The sequence below is a fragment of the Oncorhynchus masou genome, chromosome 23 (assembly GCF_036934945.1).
Source record: "Oncorhynchus masou masou isolate Uvic2021 chromosome 23, UVic_Omas_1.1, whole genome shotgun sequence".
Lineage (NCBI taxonomy): Eukaryota > Metazoa > Chordata > Actinopteri > Salmoniformes > Salmonidae > Oncorhynchus > Oncorhynchus masou.
Genome location: NC_088234.1, coordinates 30,971,918 through 30,992,936, shown reverse-complemented (window position 1 = coordinate 30,992,936; position 21,019 = coordinate 30,971,918). Strand labels below are relative to the sequence as shown.

The 21,019-nt window shown below is 42.4% G+C and overlaps 1 protein-coding gene across 5 annotated transcripts in view; it reads left to right on the top strand.

The window, feature by feature from the left end:
• Positions 1-21,019, top strand: part of LOC135510736 (VPS10 domain-containing receptor SorCS2-like) — a 326,373-nt gene that overhangs the window by 144,078 nt on the left and 161,276 nt on the right. For all 5 annotated transcript variants that reach the window (XM_064931905.1, XM_064931904.1, XM_064931902.1 and 2 more), the window contains exon 3: positions 4,083-4,182. In XM_064931905.1, coding sequence (XP_064787977.1) covers positions 4,083-4,182 — 100 coding nt within the window. The remainder of the gene's footprint in view (positions 1-4,082; positions 4,183-21,019) is intronic.

The following is a 21,019-nucleotide window of genomic DNA, read 5'->3' as shown; positions in this document are numbered from 1 at the left end:
CAGTGGAGGTTGGTGACTTGACAAATGGAGGAGGATGGGATACCCACGGTATTGGCGTGGAACCCACGGAGACGAGTGTGTTTCAAAAATCGTCAAAGGCAAAACGATTTTAACCTAAAGCATTTAATAAAGGCATTTATAGCACAATGTTTCGGGGAATGGGAAGGAGAGGATTACTTACACTGTTTTGGGAAGGAATCATAGCGGTAATTGAATGAGGGTGTGAGGCATGCGTTGAGGTGTTCAGAGGCTTGACTTCAGTGCAGGACAGGAGTTGACTGAGAAGACGACAAACAATAACACGACACACTACACAGTTAGACAAAAGAGCTAAGAATGAGTTAGTCCAAGCAAGGAGTAAAATCACTGATGTGTAATAATGTGATTGTGTTTGTGTGTGTGATTGACTCCACATACAGTAATGACAGAAAATTGATAGTGGTACTCACAGTGCTTGGAGATTGGAGAGGAAACATTCAATATGCCAGTGGATGAGCGAGCACATGAGACACTGCTTCAGTTCATGTCAGGAGAGAGTTGACAATAGTCGTGGATTGGAGTGGTTATCACCTCTTAAATCAGGGAACCGGAGGGGATTTAGCTGTAAATACAAATAGCAGATACATTCCATTACATAGTAGGTTTGGACAACGAGTTTCTCGATGAAAAACACAGACATCTCAAAATTCATAAAGTTTTAAACAGACTGCACATCCCGTCCACTTGACACATCAAAGTAGCCCAAGAAACGTTACTGAATAAAGCCCTGATCAGCCCTGATCATCCACTTCACTGACAAACCGCACGTAACGTTACCAATGAGTTTACCCTGACCAGATGGACAGGGTGCATAGGCTGTATACAGCTGCTCTTATTAGTGGCCTACAGTTGATCAGACTGAAAAATAGTCTTGTTTTCATCCCATACAGCATGTCAGATTTCTAATGTTTAGGTGTCGCCTCGGCTGCTGCAACATTTATGTCATGAGTTTTTGCTTGTGTCTGTCCAGAGTGATTATGTGTTATCATCTTTGCTAAATAAATACAGGTGGAATGGTGGAAAGACCAATTCAGAATAACTTTCGGTGTCCCAGAAAAGACAGTCGAAAGTTTGACATGTTCAGCAAGTAAAGGATCGTAACTGTCACGCCCTGGTCTTAGTATTTTGTGTTTTCTTTCTTTATTTGGTCAGGCCAGGGTGTGACAGGGGTTTTGGTATGTTGGTGTGTTTTGTCTTGGGGTTTTTTCGTAGGTATTAGGATTGTTACTTAGTGGGGTTTTCTAGCATAGTCTATGGCTGTCTGAAGTGGTTCTCAATCAGAGGCTGGAGGCCTGCAGGGTTGGAGGCCTGCTCCCTGCCCGTTTCATTACAATATGATCCCTGTTTTGTTTTGCCGTTTAGCTGAACGATCGATGTTCTTCAGATCACTGTACCCCCCTTTCGACCCAAGGTTCAGACTTTACAAAAAGCAGGCACGGCCAGCAATTCTTTTGATACCAATTGGTATAGAACGGCCTCACCTTTTCATCCTTCTTCATGAATATGACCTCAGGCAGAGGTAAATCCTCGGTTTTAATTCACACCTTTTCTGTGTACCCCAGATGATTATTTGTATTTTTTTATACCTTTATTTAACTAGGCAAGTCAGTTAAGAACACATTCTTATTTTGGCTGGATCTCCTTTGTGTGGTGGACCATTCTTTATACACACGGGAAACTGTTGAGAGCGTAAAGAACCCAGAAGTGTTGCAGGTGTTGACACACTCAAACCAGTGCGCCTGGCACCTACTAACATACCCCGTTCAAAGGCACTTACATTTTTCACTTACAATCCATGTCTCAATTGTCTCTGGTTAACAGGGAGCCTTTTATGCCTCCTCCCCTTCATCTACACTGATTGAAGTCAATTTAACAAATTACGTCAAAAATGGATCATAGCTTTCGCCTGGATTCATCTGATCTTTCTGTGTCATGGAAAGAGCAGGTGTTCCTAATGTTTTGTGCACTCAGTGTATCGTCTTGTGCAAGAGTCAGTGCAAGTGAGACATTCATTTGAGAAGCTTTGAGGGTCCCATGTGGCACCGTTGGTCGTGCATGGCGTTTGCAATTCTAGGTTTTGTGGGTTTGATTCCCATGAGGGAAAATGACAAAAAAGGTATGCACTCAAGACTGTACGTTGCTCTTGATAGGAGTGTCTGCTAAAATGTGGCAGCGAACTAACCATTTCAAGAAAGCTATCAAAATACCCGTGTGCTTAGGTTTTTAAAAGCTACTGACTGACAATCTATGGACTTCCTCTCCCATCCCTCTCCAAGTAGGCCTCAGTAACAGCAGCAAAGTCAGTACACAGCTTCGAGTTAAGCAGTAAGCTCTGGCTCCGAACACACTCAGCCATCAGCGGGATCTGTCTGTCGTCTCTGAGTTACCCAGGTTAATCGACTCCCACAGTGCACTGGGGAAGTTGAAAACACTACTTGCTGACCGCGGAGACGTGAAGAAATAGCTCAACCCCTACTAGGCCACTCCTGTTTTGTGCAGCTCTGTCAGAGCACTCATCCAGAGCTTTGCCGAATGGATCGGGGATTGTGACGACTTGGTGTGCGTGTGTGTGGGCGCTCTGTGTGTGTGTGTGTGTGTAGTGTGTGTGTGTGTGTGTAGTGTGGCCACACGTGTGCCATACACATGTTTGTGTGTACATTTCTGTATCTGTCTGTGGGTGCATATCTGTCTGCCCGCTGTGTTGTGGTAGGTTGACGTTTATTGTCATAAGTTATTGTCCTGGAGGACAAGAACTGAGCGATTTTCCCCTTAGATAGGACAGATGCAAAATCAAAATTGGCTATAATGTAAAAGTGAATGAAAATCAAAATGTGATTTTTTTTTTGGTCTTAGTTTAAGGTTAGGGTTAGCCATTAGGTTTAGCAGTGTGTTTAAGTTTAGGGTTAGGGTTAAGTTTAAAATCAGATTCTATGACTTTGTGGCTGTTCCAGCTACTGGCCACTCTGCAGACCTACCTCCAGAACAAGAACAAAAATCGCTAACCTGCATGTGCGACTGTATTTCCTCTTCTAATACCCATGTGTCTGTGGTTGCTGCCCTGCTGAGTGTAAGATGGTAACGCTGTAAAGTAAATCCACTTGTCTGGTTCAGAGTGGGGCCGGGTGGACTTGATCTCTGATCACTCCCCTCTGCTGCCAGCCCCCTCTCCCATCCCCTCTTTCCTTTCCTCTCTTCAACACTGAATGCTCTATGCTCTCTCTCCACTTACCTCTCTCATTCAGCACAGCAGCACTTCCATTCCAATCTGGTTCAGGAGGTTGGACTGACTATCTCTTTAGGAAAGCGTACCACTTCAGGGGTATCCTTCGGGGGTATCCTTCGGGGGTATCCTTACTGGCAATAGTGCAATACTGGAATAGAAATCATGCCAATTGAATATATTTTAATATGTGTCTGCTATACCTGTTGGTTGGCCTGTGTTTACAGATATATCTGATTCTCCTTTATACTTTGGTTTGATTCACACCAAACATGTAGAATATGCAGTCTCGCAAAATGAATGCAATTGACTCTGAATAAAATACGCCTGTCAATTTCCCACAGATTGCCATACCTTTTTCACCCTTGGCGAGCAAAACTGCACCATTCAACAGAAAATGTCACAAACAATTACTTTCCCGGCACTAGCGGCGCCATCGCTAGGTGTTTGATTTGGCTAGGCTGGAGAAATATCCTCAAGGAGCTGACCATCAATCTCAGAATCTCAGGGTCCTTGCTCCATAGCTGTCACCGAACCATCACCTGCTCATGAGACTGCCAGATTTTGAGATTTTGGTGATTTGCCAGTGGGTTTCGCTGGTTCGCCCTTAGCCCACGGTTATTCGTCAGTGGAGAATGGTAGTAAAAAGAAAATGGCTCAAGAGTGCTGCAGTTTACAAAAATAATTACTGCTTCTTCTGTGTGAGAAAGGGTTAAGATTGTATTTGAACTCCGTTTATGTTGATGCAAAGATTTTGTACAACCTGTAATTCAATCAGACCCACGATGTTGACCTCTCTCTTTCTCTCTCTGTTTCTCCTCAGGTCGATTGACTATGGCACCACCTACAGCAAGCTAAACCTGATGCCTGGGACAACTATTGTGGTCTCTAGCTTCTATATCTGCCCCATCAACAAGAAAAAGGTAGGAAGTCTTCAGCCTGCTTTGTCTATATTCTCCCCGCCACTTACCTGCAATTACATTATAGCTGCAATTAGTTATTGGCAACTTCCTCTTTGTCCTCTGACCTTGAAGACAATTATTGTCGAGAGACAACACTCAACTGCTTTAGGAAAGCTTGGTGACATGGTTTTCGATGGTTTTAGATAGGGATTTTGTTTATTGGTTTTTCCGTTAAAAAGATAAGAAAATTGTATACAATTCCTCGACTCCTTGTACGTCGACTCCAGGTGGCGATTCCCATTTCTGAGTGTCAAGAATCGATTCCGCTAGGAATTGACTCCTAAGATTCAGTATTTTTGGAACGGAGGAGACTGATTAGTTGCCTTACTTCCGTGAACACAAACACTTGCATCTTTCATAGCAAGCCAGCGAGGACCGGAGAGAGAGGAGAGGGGCACCGTGTAGGCAGGGCTCCCACCAGGCAGACAGAGTCAGAACTGTGCACTAGCCCTATCTATCGGCAATCGAAAGGTGTATTTCGCAATGGTATGCTGAAACTTGCAATTTCTCAGCTTGCAATGTCTCGCAACTTCAGTAAAGCTGGGCCTATCGTCAAAGAATAGGCTAGGACATTCGACACGCAGCAGACTGAAGACAGACTGAAGACTGAACACACGCATCATTAGCAAAGAGTAAGAGCAGGCAAGCCAGCGTGAGGAAGAAGGTAGAGGGGGCAGGCAGAGAGAATGTCTTGGTAATCTGTATCTTGCATGCACCTCACAAGTTCATCAAAGTAGCCTAAAGATTGTCTCTTCCTGTCTGGCTTTATTTATATTACACAACTTTCCCCAGGCCTTTATAGCTTACCATCTAGTTAGGCTACAACCATATTTTTTTAACCTTAGCAATTTTTCTTAACGTTAACGATCCCAACTTCTTTTAAACATTTTAATGTTTAAATGTTCACATCCCTAGTTTTAGACACAGCTGAGCTGTAGATTTCATGAAACACAAAGTTGAAAGGAGAAAGTGGGTGCACTCACTCTCACAGATGACTTCAGGTTCAGTGATCTGATTGGACCTGCTTCTTATTTTCCCCTTCCGCCTCCCGTGGCAGCTTGTCCTTTCAACTGATGTTATCCCCTGGGCTCAGTACTCTAATCAATAAGAGATTGAGGAGATTAGACAAAGTAACTCATCCATCCTCTCCATTCCACCAATTCCCAAATTCACCTGGGACTCTCTGACTCACCCTCCAGGGTCATACACACACACATTTTCGCGATGGTTGGAGACCAGACACTGGTACTGTAGCAGTTAATTGCCTGGGAATAGACACTGTTGCCTTAGAGCAAACAAAGAGCTACACTAAACATCAACACCACAGGTAACTTCCACAAGGCTGTGAATGATCTACGAGACAAGGCAAGAAGGGCCTTCTACGCCATTAAGAGGAACATAGAACTCGACATTCCAATTAGGATAGGGTTAAAAATACTTAAATAAGTTATACAATCCATTGCCCTCTATGGTTGTGGGGTTTGGAGTCCATTTACCAACCATGAATTCACAAAAATGTGACAAACACCCAATTGAGACTCTGCATGCAGAATTCTGTAAAAACTACACTTTGTGTGCAACACAAAACCCCAAACGATGCATGCAGAGCAGAATTATGACTAAACCCGCTAGTTATCAACATCCTAAAAATGCTTTTAAATTGTACAACCACATAAAAGGAAGCAATGCCCACATATTCCACCACAAAGCCCCTCACCAACAGGGAGGGGGAGGGAGAGAGAATCTAAGTGAGAGACTGACGGTGAGTGAAAGGGGGAGAGAGAATCTAAGAGAGAGACTGACAGCGAAGGGAAGAGGGCGAGAGACTGAAAGAGAGAATCTGAGAGAGTGAGTCGACAGGGGGAGATGGTGTCTCGGGGGTCCCGACTGTGAACTGTGAGTGTCTGCGTTCTGACAGTCGGAAGTCTGGTAATAGGAACTGTGGATCAGTTTGGTATTTAAACACACCCCAGGGCTAGCAGGAGGGAATTCCTATCAGTGGGAGCCCAACCACTGCTCTCTCTCTGTGTGTGTGTGTGTGTGTGTGTGTGTGTGTACATACAGTGCCTTGCAAAAGTATTCAGGCCCCTTAGATTTCTTTCACGTTTACTTGTGTTACAAAGTGGGTTTAAAATCGATTTAATTGGTGAAGGTGGTACTAAATGTGATCAGATCTTCAACCAAAACTGAATATTACATAAAGGCAACCTGAATGAACAAACATTTCAACAAGTACATACTTGTTTAATTTACTTATTTTCATTTTCATTCAAGTTAATCCCAATTGAGATGATGTGGCAGGACTTGAAATGAGCAGTTCAGGCTTGGCAACCCACAAATGTTGCTGAGTTAAAGCAGTTCTGCATGCAAGAGTGGGTCAAAACTCCTCCACAGTGACATGAGAGACAACTACAGGAAGCATTTGATTGCAGTCATTGCAGCTAAAGGTGGCACAACCAGTTATTGAGTGTAAGGGGGAAATTACTTTTTTCAAACAGGGGAATTGGGTGTTGCATAACTTTTTTAATTAAATAAGTATCTGTTGTTTTTGTTATCTGTAAACTCAGGTTCCCTTTATCAAATATTAGGTTTTGGTTGAAATTCTGATAACATTCAGTGTCAAAAATATGCAAAAATAGAGAAAATCACTGCACTGTATACTGTATACAGTCCATTCAGTAAGTATTCTGACCTCTTGACTTTTTCCACATTTGGTTACGTTACAGCCTTATTATAAATTGGATGGAATTGTTTTTTCCTTCATGAATCTACATAAAATACCCAATAATGACAAAGCAAATAAAAAACGGAAATATCACATTTACATTTACAAGTATTCAGACCCTTTACTTTGTTGAAGCACCTTTGGCTGCAGTTATAGCCTCGAGTCTTCTTGCTACAAGCTTGACACACCTGTATTTGGGGAGTTTCTCCGATTCTTCCCTGCAAATCCTCTCAAGCTCTGTCAGGTTGGATGGGGAGTGTTGCTGCACAGCTATTTTCAGGTCTCTCCAGAGATGTTAGATTGGGTTCAAGTCTGGGCTCTGGCTGGGCAACTCAAGGACATTCAGAGACTTGTCCCGAAGCCACTCCTGCGTTGTCTTGACTGTGTGCTTAGGGTCGTTGTCCTGTTGGAAGGTGAACCTTCTCCCCAGTCTGAGCTCTGGAGCATGTTTTCATCAAGGATCTCAATCAAGTTGTAGAAACATCTCAAGGATGATCAATGGAAACAGGATGCACCTGAGCTCAATTTCGAGTCTTCATAGCAAAGGGTTATAATAGTTATGCAAATAAAGGCATTTATGTTTTTTATTCCAAAATCCTGTTTTTGCTTTGTCATGAGGTATTGTGTGTAGATTGATGAGGATAGAAATGTATTTATTCCATTTTGGAATAAGGCTGTAATGTAACAAAATGTGGAAAAAGTCTAGGGGTCTGAATACTTACAGAATGCACTGTATAATGTATATAAAAATGTATAACAAAAATACCGTATAGTCGTTGCACAAGTTTTCAACCCCTTTGTTTAGGCAAGCCTAAATTAGTTCAGGAGTCAAATGTGGCTTAACAAATCACATAAATCACTGTGTGAAATAATAGGGGCTGACCTGATTTTTTTTTAATGACTAACCCTTTCTCTTTCCCCAATACATACTACACATGTAAGGTCTCTCAGTCAATACTGAATTTCAAGCCCAGATTCAACTACAAAGATCAGGGCGCTTTTCGAAAGCCTCATAAAGAAGGGCAGTGATTGGTGGATGGGTAACAATAACAAATCAGACATTGAATATCTCTTTAAGCATGGTTAACAATTATGCTTTTAAACCACCCAGACACATCAGAGATACCGTCGTCTTTCTAAACTGAGCTTCAAGACAGGAATGAAACTGCTCAGGGATGTTACAGGATGGAGCTATGCACAGGCACAATCCTAGAGGAAACCCTGCTTCAGTCTGCTTTACACCAGAGACTGGGAGAGGAATGCACCATTCAGCAGGCCAATAACCTACAACACAAGGACAAATCTACAAGGACTTCAAAATTGCTTGTTAGCCATGATCCCCAACATCTTGCCACAGCTTGAAGAATTTTGAAAAGAATAATGGGCAAATATTGCACAATCCAGGTGTGCAAAGGTCTTAAAGACAGCTGTAATCGATGCCAAAGGTGTTTCTAACATGTATTAACTCAGGGAGCTGAATACTAATGCAACCACTATATTTTAGTTATTCCATTTCTATTCATCTTTATAAAATATTAGAATTGTTCTTCCACTTTGACATTACAGAGTATTTTGTGTACATTTTTATTCAAAAAATTACAATTAAATCTATTTTAATCCCACTTTGTAAAATGATAAAATGTGAAGAAATCCAAGGGGTCTGAATACTTTATTTAACCAGGTAGGCCAGTTGAGAACAAGTTCTCATTTACAACTGCGACCTTGCCGAGATAAAGCAAAGCAGTGCGACAAAAACAACAAAACAGAGTTACAAATAAACAAAAGTACAGTCAATAACACAATAGAAAAATCTATGTACAGTGTGTGCAAATGTAGTAAGGTAAGGCAATAAATAGGCCATGGAGGTGAAATAATTAAAATTTAGCATTAACACTGGAGTGATAGATGTGCAGATGATGATGTGCAAGTAGAGATACTGGGGTGCAAAAGAGCATAAGTAATAATATGGGGATGAGGTCGTTGGGTGTGCTATTTACAGATTGGCTGTGTACAGGTACAGTGATTGGTAAGCTGCTCTGACAGCTGATGCTTAAAGTTAGAGAGGTAGATATAAGACTCCAGCCTCAGTGATTTTTGCAATTCGTTCCAGTCATTGGCAGTAGAGAACTGGAAGGAAAGGCGGCCAAAGGATGTGTTGGCTTTGGAGATGACCTGTGAAATATACCTGCTGGAGTGCGTGCTATGGGTGGGTGTTGCTATGGTGACCAGTGAGCTGATGTAAGGCTGGGATTTACCTAGCATAGACCTATAGATGACCTGGAGCCAGTGGGTTTGGCAACAAATATGTAGTGAGGGCCAGCCAACGAGAGCATACAGGTCGCGGTGGTGGGTGGTATATGGGGCTTTGGTGACAAAACGGATGGCACTGTGATAGACTACATCCAATTTGCTGAGTTGAGTGTTGGAAGCTATTTTGTAAATGACACCAAAGTCAAGGATCGGTAGGATAGTCAGTTTTACAAGGTTATGTTTGGCAGCATGAGTGAATGAGGCTTTGTTGCGAAATAGGAAGCCGGATCTGGATTTCATTTTAGATTGGAGATGCTTAATGTGAGTCTGGAAGGGGAGTTTTGTTTTTACCTTTATTTTATTTAACTAGGCAAGTCAGTTAAGAACAAATTCTTATTTTCAATGACGGCCTAGGAACAGTGGGTTAACTGCCTGTTTACAGTCTACAGTCTAACCAGTTTACAGTCTAACCAGACACCTAGGTATTTGTAGTTGTCCACATATTCTAAGTCAGATCCGTCCAGAGTGGTGATGCTAGTCGGGGCGGGAGGGTGAGGGCACCAATCGGTTGAAGAGCATGCATTTAGTTTTACTTGCATTTGAAAGCAGTTGGAGGCCTTGGTAGGAGTGTTGTATGGCATTGAAGGTCGTTTGGAGGTTTGTTAGCACAGTGTCCAAAGAAGGGCCAGATGTATACAGAATGGTGTCGTCTGCATAGAGGTGGATCAGGATGGATATAGGTCTATTACAGTTTGGGTCCAGAGTGTCTCCCCCTTTGAAGATGGGGATGGGGAGCTCTCCAATCTTTGGGGATCTCAGACGATACGAAAGAGAAGTTGAATAGGCTAGTAATAGGGGTTGCAACAATTTCAGCAGATAATTTTAGAAAGAGAGGGTCCAGATAGTCTATCCCAGCTGATTTGTACGGATCCATATTTTGCAGCTCTTTCAGCTGTCTGGATTTGGGTGAAGGAGAAGCTGGGGGAGCTTGGGAAAGTTGCTGCAGGGGGTGCCGAGATGTTGGCCGGGGTAGGGGTAGCCAGGTGGAAAGCATGGCCAGCCATAGAAAAATGTAATGAAATGATCGATCATCGTAGATTTATCTATCGATGGTGACAATGTTTCCGATCCTCAGTGTAGTGGGTAGCTGGGAGGAGGTGCTCATATTCTCCATGGACTTTACAGTGTTCCAAAACGTTTTGTAATTAGTGCTACAGGATGCAAATTTCTGTTTGAAAAAGCTAGCCTATTGGTTCCTGACTTCCCTGAAAAGGTGCATATCGTGGGGGCTTTTCAATGCTTATGCACCACAGGATTTTTTTGTTCTGGTCAAGGGCAGTCAAGTCTGGGGTGAACCAGGGCTATATCTGTTCTTAGTTCTACATTTTTTGAATGGAGCATGCTTATTTAAGATGGAGAGGAAAGCACTTTTGAAGAGCAACCAGGCATCCTCTACTGACGGGATGAGGTCAATATCCTTCCAGGATACCCGGGCCAGATCGAATAGAAAGGCCTGCTCGCTGAATTGTTTTAGGGAGTGTTTGACAGTGATGAGGGGTGGTCGTTTGACCGTGGACCCATTACGCACATAGGAAATGAGGCAATGATCGCTGAGATCCTGGTTGAAGACAGCAGAGGTGTAATTAGAGGGCAAGTTGGTCAGGATGATATCTAAGAGGGTGCCCATGGTTACGGATTTAGGGTTGTACCTGGTAGGTTCCTTGATAATTTGTGTGAGATTGAGGCTATCTAGCTTAGATTGTAGTACAGCCGGGGTGTTAAGCATGTCCCCGTTTAGGTCACCTAGCAGTACGAACTCTGAAGTTAGATGGGGGCAATCAATTCACATATGGTTTCCAGGGCACAGCTGGGGGCTGAAGGGGGTCTATAACTAGCGGCAACGGTGAGAGGTGGATTTTTAAAAGTAGAGGCTCGAATTGACCTAGATAGTATGACAGAACTCTGCAGGCTATCTCTGTAGTAGATTGCAACTCTGCCCCGTTTGGCAGTTCTATCTTGTCGGAAAATGTTATTGTTAGGGATGGAAATTTCATGATTTTTGGTGGTCTTCCTAAGCCAGGATTCAGACACGGCTAGGACATCCGGGTTGGCGGAGTGTGCTAAGACAGTGAATAAAACAAACTTAGGGAGGAGGCTTCTAATGTTAACTTGCATGTAACCATGGCTTTTACGGTTACAGAAGTCAACAAATGAGTGCGCCTGGGTAATGGGAGTGGAGTTAGGGGCTGCAGGGCCTGGGTTAACCTCTACATCACCAGAGGAACAGTGGAGGAGTAGGAAAATGGTACGGCTAAAGTCTATAAGAACTGGTAGTCTAGTGCATTCAGAACAGAGAGTAAAAGGAGCAGATTTCTGGGCGCGGAAGAATAAATTCTTGGCATAATGTACAAACAAGAGTATGGTAGGATGTGAATACTTTGGAGGTAAACCTAGGCATTGAGTGACAATGGGAGAGGTTTTGTCTCTAGAGGCACCATTTAAGCCAGGTGAGGTCAACACGTGTGGGGGGTGTAACAAAAGGGCTAGCTAAGGTATATTGAGAAGGGCTGGAGACTCTACAGTGAAATAAGACAATAATCACTAACCAAAACAGCAATAGACAAGGCATATTGACATTAGGGAGAGGCATGTGAAGCCAAGTGATCATAGTGTCCAGTGAGTAGCTAGGCTAGCTGGAGACACAGGGATTCAGACAGCTAGCAGGCTTGGACTCGTAGGCTAGTAGATGGGCCTTCGGGGGACGTCGCAACAGATGAGCCTGCTGAAACCCCCTCGGACGTTTACGCCGGCAGACCAGTTGTGATGGATCGGTGGGGCTCCGTGTCGGCAGTAAAATGGTCCAGGCCAATTGGCAAAACATGTCTTGTAGCCCAAGAATTGACTGATGGACGTCTTCAGCTAGCCGGGAGACGGGCCTAGCTCAAGGCTAGCTCCAGGCTAACTGGTGCTTGCTTCGGGACAGAGACGTCAGCCAGGAGTAGCCACTCAGCTAGCTAGCTGCAATGATCCGGTGTAAAGGTTCAGAGATTGAGGTAGGAATCCGGAAATGAGGTGGAGAAAAAGCAGTCCGATATGCTCTGGGTTGATATTGCGCTGTGCAGACAGGCAGGAATTGACCAGGCTGAGGCTGGCTGATGTCGGAGTTAACGGTGATGACCGCTAGCAGTGGCTAACTGACTACTAGCTAGTAGCTAGTTAGCTGGCTAGCTTCTGATAGGGGTTCCAGTTCTAAAGTGTAAAAAATAGCAGATCCGTACCACATTGGGTGAGGCGGGTTGCAGGAGAGTATGTTCAGTCCTTAGATGGAAATTGATATTAAAAAAATATATATTTAAAATGTATAAGAAATATATAATAATAAAAATATATATACTTGGGACGGGACAAGACAAACAGACGTATGCGTGAGTGTGTGTGTGTGTATGTACCTTTGTGTGTGTGTACGTGTGTGTGTACAGTTGAAGTCGGAAGTTTACATACACTTAGGTTGAAGTCATTAAAACTCATTTTTCAACCACTCCACAAATGTCTTGTTAACAAACTATAGTTTTGGCAAGTCGGTTAGGACATCTACTTTGTGCTTGACACAAGTCATTTTTCCAACAATTGTTTAGAGATAGATTATTTAACTTATAAATCATTGTATCACAATTCCAGTGGGTCAGGAGTTTACATACACTAAGAAGACTGTGCCTTTAAACAGCTTGGAAAATTCCAGATAATGATGTCATGGCTTTAGAAGCTTCTGATAGCCTAATTGACATCCTTTGAGTCAATTGGAGGCGTACCTGTGGATGTATTTCAAGGCCTACCTTCAAACTCAGTGCCTCTTTGATTGACATCATGGGAAAATCAACAGACATCAGCCAAGACCTCAGATATTTTTTTTAGACCTCCGCAAGTCTGGTTCATTCTTGGGAGCAATTTCCAAACGCCTGAAGGTACCACATTCATCTGTACAAACAATAGTATGCAAGTATAAACACCATGGGACCACGCAGACGTCATACCTCTCAGGAAGGAGACGCATTCTCCTAGAGATGAACGTACTTTGGTGCGAAAAGTGCAAATGAATCCCAGAACAACAGCAAAGGACTTTGTGAAGATGCTGGAGGAAACAGGTACAAAGGTATCTATATCTACAGTAAAACGAGTCCTATATCGACATAACCTGAAAGGCCGCTCAACAAGGAAGAAGCAAATGCTCCAAAACTGCCATAAAAAAGCCAGTCTATGGTTTGAAACTGCACATGGGGACAAAGATCGTACTTTTTGGAGAAATGTCCTCTGGTCTGATGAAACAAAAATAGAACTGTTTAGCCTTAATGACCATCGTTATGTTTGGAGGAAAAAGGGGGTGGCTTGCAAGCCGAAGTACACCATCCCAACCGTGAAGCACAGGGGTGGCAACATCATGTTGTGGGGGTGCTTTGCTGCAGGAGGGTCTGGTGAACATCACAAAATAGATGGCATCATGAGGATTGAAAACTATGTGGATATTTTGAAGCAACATCTCAAGACATCCGTCAGGTCGCAAATTGTCTTCCAAATGGACAATGACCCCAGGCAAACTTCCAAAGTTGTGTCAAAATGGCTTAAGAACAACAAAGTCAAGGTATTGGTGGCCATCACAAAGCCCTGACCTCAATCCTATAGAAAATTTGCAGGCAGAACTGAAAAGCATGTGCGAGCAAGGAGGCCTAAAAACCTGACTCAGTTACACCAGCTCTGTCAGGAGGAATGGGCCAAAATTCACCCAACTTATTGTGGGAAGCTTGTGGAAGGCTGCCTAAAAAGCTTGACCCAACTTAAACAATTTAAGGCTACCAAATACTAATTGAGTGTATGTAAACTTCTGACCCACTGGGATTGTGATGAAAGAAATAAAAGCTGAACTAAATCTTTCTCTCTACTATTATTCTGACATTTCACATTCTTAAAATAAAGTGGTGATACTAACTGACCTCATGTCCCAGGAAGTTTTGACCCATATTTCTGTCAGACATTCCAACCTGTCTCTTGCAGTTAAATTGAAAATATAGTATGTATCATAAGGATGTGGTACTGATGATTTTTACCACTTCTCCAGTCATTGTTTAGATTGCTGCAATGATGGTTCCAGAGCATTTCGTATTATTCTGTACATAAATTTGAGATTCTCCATTTGTATGATATGACACGAATAACAATTCGGATTATATGTTATGAATTTTCAAAATGTACAATATATTAGGAATTTGGAAAACGTATGATATGTTATGAATTCTAGCTAAGTGGCTAGATGGCTAACGTTAGCCAGCTAATGTTAGCTAGGTTAGAGGTTTAGGATTAAGTTCAGGAGTTAGGTTAAAGGGTTAATGTTAGGGTTAGGGGAAGGTTTAGTTTACATCATAAGTAGCTAAAAAGTAGTAAGTAGATGAAACGTTCCAAATTAGCTAAAGTTATCTGTGATGAGATTCGAACTCGCATCCTTTGGGTTGGTAGGTGCTTGCGTTACACATCTACCCGACCAACCAAGAACAATCACCTTACTTTCGTTTTGCCTTCAGTAACCATCTGTCTTATGTAACCATACCAATCGTAACATATCATACTAATTTTCTACTTTGTTTTACGCCTAGTTCATGAGACTAGGATGTGAGATTTGATATTCTGCACAAGACGAGAAGTGGGCCAATCACATTTCTCAAATGCTTTGGGGCAGAATTCTAGCTAAACCTGGAGAGGACAGTTAGGACTAACTACTTACAAAAAACATGCTTCTGATGACGCGCTACAGTACATGAGTAAGTAAATAGCCATATTAGACTGAAATATATAAGGTAATTTCGTCAAACTTGTGAGGCTCTCCATGCTCATTTGTTGCTCATTCAACATATTTGCTGCAACTTCACTCAATCACATTTTAAAACTCTCCCTTCCTAAATGTTTTACGTTCCCTACCCAAAAATGTTATTTCATGTCGGCTACACTGTCCCACGAATGTCCCGGAAAATCACACGGTTGTCCCACATTTTGGTATTTTAAATGTGGTCACCCTAAACGCACTGTCTCTCCCCGAGATCAATAATCCTAATCACATGAGACACACAGAGGTGAGAAAGTGGTTGGTAAGACCCTATGATGGGATTACATGGGGAAAAGGTGTAAGGGGCTCCAGGTAATCAATAATAAATCCAGAGGCAATTAGAGGAAAAGGTGAAGGGCACAGACAGATCTCGTAAACCCGTCTTTCTCGTACCTCAAGGACCGGTCCCTTGATACACTTCAACAGAAATAGCCTCTGAATAGCCTCTTCAACACAAATAGCCTTTATATTGACTTTTATATGTAACACTAATCTATAGCCGATAGATCTGTATTTGAATCAGACCTGGGTTCAAATTGTATTTACAATCCTTCAAGTACTTTGAGCGTTTGCTTGAGCCTGCCTTAAGTGCCAGATGGGTGGGATTTTGCACTTTTGGGGCCATCCTCCCAGCCTAATTTTTCCAGGCATGCTAGTCAAGCAAAGCAAAGTATTTGAAAACAAAAGTCCACGTCGGATTTGGGTTCCCCTCAGGCTAGGTTGAAATTTACATTGCCCTTCAATTCTGTGGAGTTAAACAGGGTTTGTTTACATGGGGACTGGCTAGATGAAAGGTCATTGATCCAGGACAGGAGCATCTGTTAGATGGCGTGGTGAACTTGTGACTGGCCCAGCCACATGTGAATGACTCACAGATCAGACAGAGAAGAAGAGAGAGTTCTACTGCCCAAAGATAACCTTGTCGTTACAGAGAGATTTTTATTCACACAAGGAGTGACGTGTGCGTGGTGGTGAGATAGGAAGAGAAAAGGAGAGATGGACAGAGAGAGAGAGAGAGAGGGTAGAGTGTGTGCCTGTGAGAGAGAGTGAAATGGAGAAGGGAGAGGATAAGGTAGTCAGAGACAGAGAAACAGAGACTGGCCTTGTAAGAGAGAGAGGGAACTGTTTGTTATTTCTCTCCTTTCATTCCTTGATAACTCCTCCACTCTCAATAGAAAACTTTAATGGAAGCTATTTTTGAAAATGTGTTAATTCTTCTAAAAAAAAAAATTCTCCTTTGTCCAGCGTTATCTCAGGGTAGAGGAGCCGCACAGGCAATTACGAAGGAAATTATGGGCGGAATCTTTTCAATAGCATGGATAGGAGCTGCATTCTAGTGGAAGTTGACCATCTAGGCAGATAGAGAAAATTCACTGAGAGAAAAGTGTTTAGCCAGTGCTTGTGGGGAGTAGCTAGCTTACTTGATATTTCCTTCATTTCCACTGCCAAGACCCTTGTTGAAATGTATAATCCACAACTACTAGACTATACATTCACTTTGAAGGCAAGCCCTACTTTGTAAGAGAGCTATACACTTCAAACATAGCCTCAATCGTTGTAGCAGAGAAATGTACAATATGGTAGCTATCGATCAATCAATCAAATGCATTTTATAAATCCCTTTTTACATCAGCAGTTGTCACAAAGTGCTTATACAGATACCCAGCCTAAAACCCCTAAGAGCAAGCAATGCAGATGTAGAAGCACAGTGTCTAGGATGATGGAGGACACTGTGTTCTTGGGGACCTTCAATGCTGCAGAAATGTGTTGTCAAGATGCAATAGATGGTATTGAGTACAGTATATACATGTGAGATGAGTAATGTAGGGTATGTAAACAAAGTGACATAGTTTAAAGTGGCTAGTGATACATGTATTACATAAAGATGCAGTAGATGATATACAGTACAGTATATACATACCATATATATACATACCATGTGTTGGTAACTTTCCCCAGATCTGTGCCTCGACGCAAGCTCTACGGACATTTCCTTCGACCTCGTGGCTTGGTTTTTGCTCTGACACGCACTGTCAACTGTGGGACCTTGTATAGACAGGTGTGAGCCTTTCCAAATCATATCCAATCAATTGAATTTACCACAGGTGGACTCCAATTAATTTGTAGAAACAACTCAAGGATGATCAATGGAAACAGGATACACTTGAGCTCAATTTCAAGTCTCATCGCAAAGGGCCTGAATACTTCATATATAAATAAGGTCTTTTGTTTTTTTTTTTAAGACATTTGCAAAGAAATCTGTTTTCACTTGGTGTAGGTTTCGGGAGGATTTCTATGTATTTATTCCATTTTAGAATAAGAATAATAACAAAACATGGAAAAAGTCTAGGTCTTCTGAATACTTTCCGAAAGCACTGCATGTGTAGCATGAGCTTATGCAGTCGTTTTTTCATTTTCTCATAATGACACACTGCCGGGTACCCTCGATGAGGCAAGATCTTGGTACATGGAAAATATTCTAACTATGCAACCGTAAGTAGTATGAACCCGCCTGCCATTAATTAACCTAGCCAACCTCCTGCAATGTAGATGCAACGTCGGTTTGATTCGCTGAGGCAGGATGAGCTGGTATTTGAGAATATTCTACTTATTTAACATAGCTACTGGACCACTGGGCTGACACAATCATCGTCATATAACAATACTGCAGGAACGCATGTAAACTTCACAATCTCTGAATCAATCAAATGCACCATCGTAGCATCAGAGGATCATGGGCCCAGATTGAAAAGCAGTAGCAGCACCGATACAGAATTGGGCAGCCCATAGCTCAGAGCCGTGATGAGTTCCAATAACTTGCCATTGGTTGCCAGAATCAATGTTGAACAGAGGTTCGCCAGGTTCCGCCCGTGCTCAATTTACAGGCAGCATAACATGAAAGAATCAAATCAAATCAAATGTTATTTGTCACATACACATGGTTAGCAGATGTTAATGCGAGTGTAGCGAAATGCTTGTGCTTCTAGTTCCGACAATGCAGTAATATCTAACGAGTAATCCTAACCGAACAATTCCACAACTACTACCGTGTTAGTGGCACTGTATTGTCCTCAAAGCGAGCAAAAAAGTTATTTAGTCTGTCTGGGAGCAAGACATCCTGGTCCGCGACGTGGATGGTTTACTTTTTGTAATCCATGATTGACTGTAAACCCTGCCACATACCTCTTGTGTCTGAGCCGTTGAATTGCGACTCTACTTTGTCTCTACTGACACCTAGCTTGTTTGATTGCCTTGCGGAGGGAATAGCTACACTGTTTGTATTCGGTCATGTTTCCGGTCACCTTGCACTGGTTAAAAGCAGTGGTTCGCGCTTTCAGTTTCGTGCGAATGCTGCCATCAATCCATGGTTTCTGGTTTGGGAATGTTTTAATCGTTTAATCGTTTGTCCTCCGGAAGTCACCGGAGGAAAAAGCAGTGTTAGTTCTGATGATGTCAACTGATGTTCCATGATAAGTATTTAATCTAGGAGTGTGTGAAAGTACGGCCGACGTGTGAGTGTCCGTAATGCAACCAGAACTTAAGAAAACAAATTAAAGGGAAAGAGTATTTAGTGTATTTCATACTGAAGAACCCATAAAAGCCATCATGCAGACCACCTCTGGAAAAGCAGACTGTAACACTGTTTCCTTAACTTGGACTCAAAATTGTGGTACTGAGAGAGGAGTGATACTTTGACATGCATGTTGGTTGCTGCTCCGTAGCAATGAGAGTACCAGACAGATGGATTCTGAGTAGATTACGCATTGAAGGATCCTGTCAACTGAAATGAACTGAATCCCTGCAATCGGACCATGATTAACAAAAGGCTGCGTTTGATTGACTGACATTTGGAATAGAAAAGGCATACATGGTTATATAATACAAGACGTACAGAGGGAAAACTAGGCAGTAGAATGCTTCAGCAGCACAGCTCATTCATGACAAACCATCATATAGCATACAATACAATACAGTATCAAATCAAATGTTAATTGTCACATGCTTCATAAATAACAGGTGTAGACTAACAGTGAAAGGCTTACTTATAGTAACAAACCACCCAAAAACGCAACTTCAAAAAATATAGATAAACTCTCTTGGTAAATAGTATGGTTTACAGCTTATCATGAGATACTCTACCTCAGGTGAGAAAAACCTTGAGACTTCCTTAATATTAGATTTTGTGCACCAGCTGTTATTTACAAATAGACACAGACCGCCACCCCTTGTCTTACCGGAGGCAGCTCTTCTATCTTGTCAATGGACTGAAAACCCTGCAAGCTGTATGCTATCCATGTCATCTTTCAGCCACGACGGTGAAACATAAGATATTACAGTTTTGAATGTTTCGTTGGTAGCATAGTCTTGATCGGAGCTCATCCATTTTGTTATCCAATGATTGCACGTTTGCTAATAGGACTGATGGTAGAGGGGGATTACTCACACACCTTCATATCCTAGAAGCCTCATAGCATGGGTTAACAGATCTGCGGAAACATTCTGTATTCACTTGGATAAAATGAATCTGTCTGCCATCGTACTGCAATGGAAGGGGTGGCTAGTGTTGCCATGACCTCTCCGTGTACAATTGCCAATAGCAATAGTAGCAACCATGCCAACAATTATGTGCAGATTATACGGGACATAACACCAAATGCATGAATAGCATGGCATTTGCCTCGTAAGGTGATGGATGCGAAGCCTAAACACGCACATGCTCCCACGAATGCAATATCAGCAGCCATGCCATAAGACTGTGTGCAGATAATGAAGCAAGAATATTACTTAACACCTGAGTGTGTGAGCATTACCACAACAATAAGAGTTGCAGCATAACACATGATAGAACCAGTATGTAAGACATGATAATAAAATGCAACAGAAGATAAATTAATAATTTCATTATTCTAGAATGAAGTGACCACTGTAATCAGCATACAATACAATAGCATATGGTAGAATAGTGGTCACTATTGTGGTCACTGCTGTCACTGAAAACTACTATGAGATGACCGACAGGGTGGGACTATCTATGTAAAATGCATGACATGATTAAACATGGCTTAAAAAAATACAGAGCCTAAACCTACTGCTGAAGATTACCAACTTGACTGAAAGATGCCATTAATGTATGCTAATAGCGGCCTGTTTGCTGTTTGCCTATACTCTCAGAGAGAAAGTCTACCAGTCTAGTGTCATTGCCTATAAAGTCAAGGAAACCTTAAACTCCTGTGGGATTTTCTTTTCATGATTTTGACCTCGCCATTGATGGAAGCTGGCTTTCCCTTGGGGATACTGGCGAGGAGCGATCAAAGTCCATTTCATTAAAACCATGCCTATATTTCCTTTTTTTTTACAAGAAAATGTGAAGACACATAACCATGAACCATGATAACCAATCACATGAATATATTACACAGTTTCCCTCTGCTTCCAAAGCTGTAAGCTGAGCCAGCTAAACCCATGAGGCGACCAAAGAAGACCCAACAAATCCCTTGTTTAGTCTCTCTCTCCAATCCCTTTCCATCCCTCCATCCCTATGAAGTCCCTCAGCTCTGTAATGGCTATGGCGTATGGCCATAGAGAATCAGCCTAGCTTTCATCTCTGCTCCACAGCCACTGTTCCGGGAACAACTCTGGGAGAGATAAAGAGCCAGTGGAGCATGGAGAGCATGTGGAATGGTGAACTGGGATCAGTCAGGCGCTAGGATATAACACATGGTGGCTAATGCTCACTGGAGGATAACTGGTTCGGGGAACCTGTAGTGAAGGCTATGGTGATTCTCCTTCCGTGTCTGGATGTATCAGAAGCAATTTAAACCCCCTGTGTGCCTAGGCCTTTATGTCATACATAGAACTCATTTGATTCTTCCTGCTCCTGCTTCCTGTGTAAAACTAGGATGATCTTAGTCCTTTTACCACGGATGTACAATTAAGGATCTTAAGTTGATCAC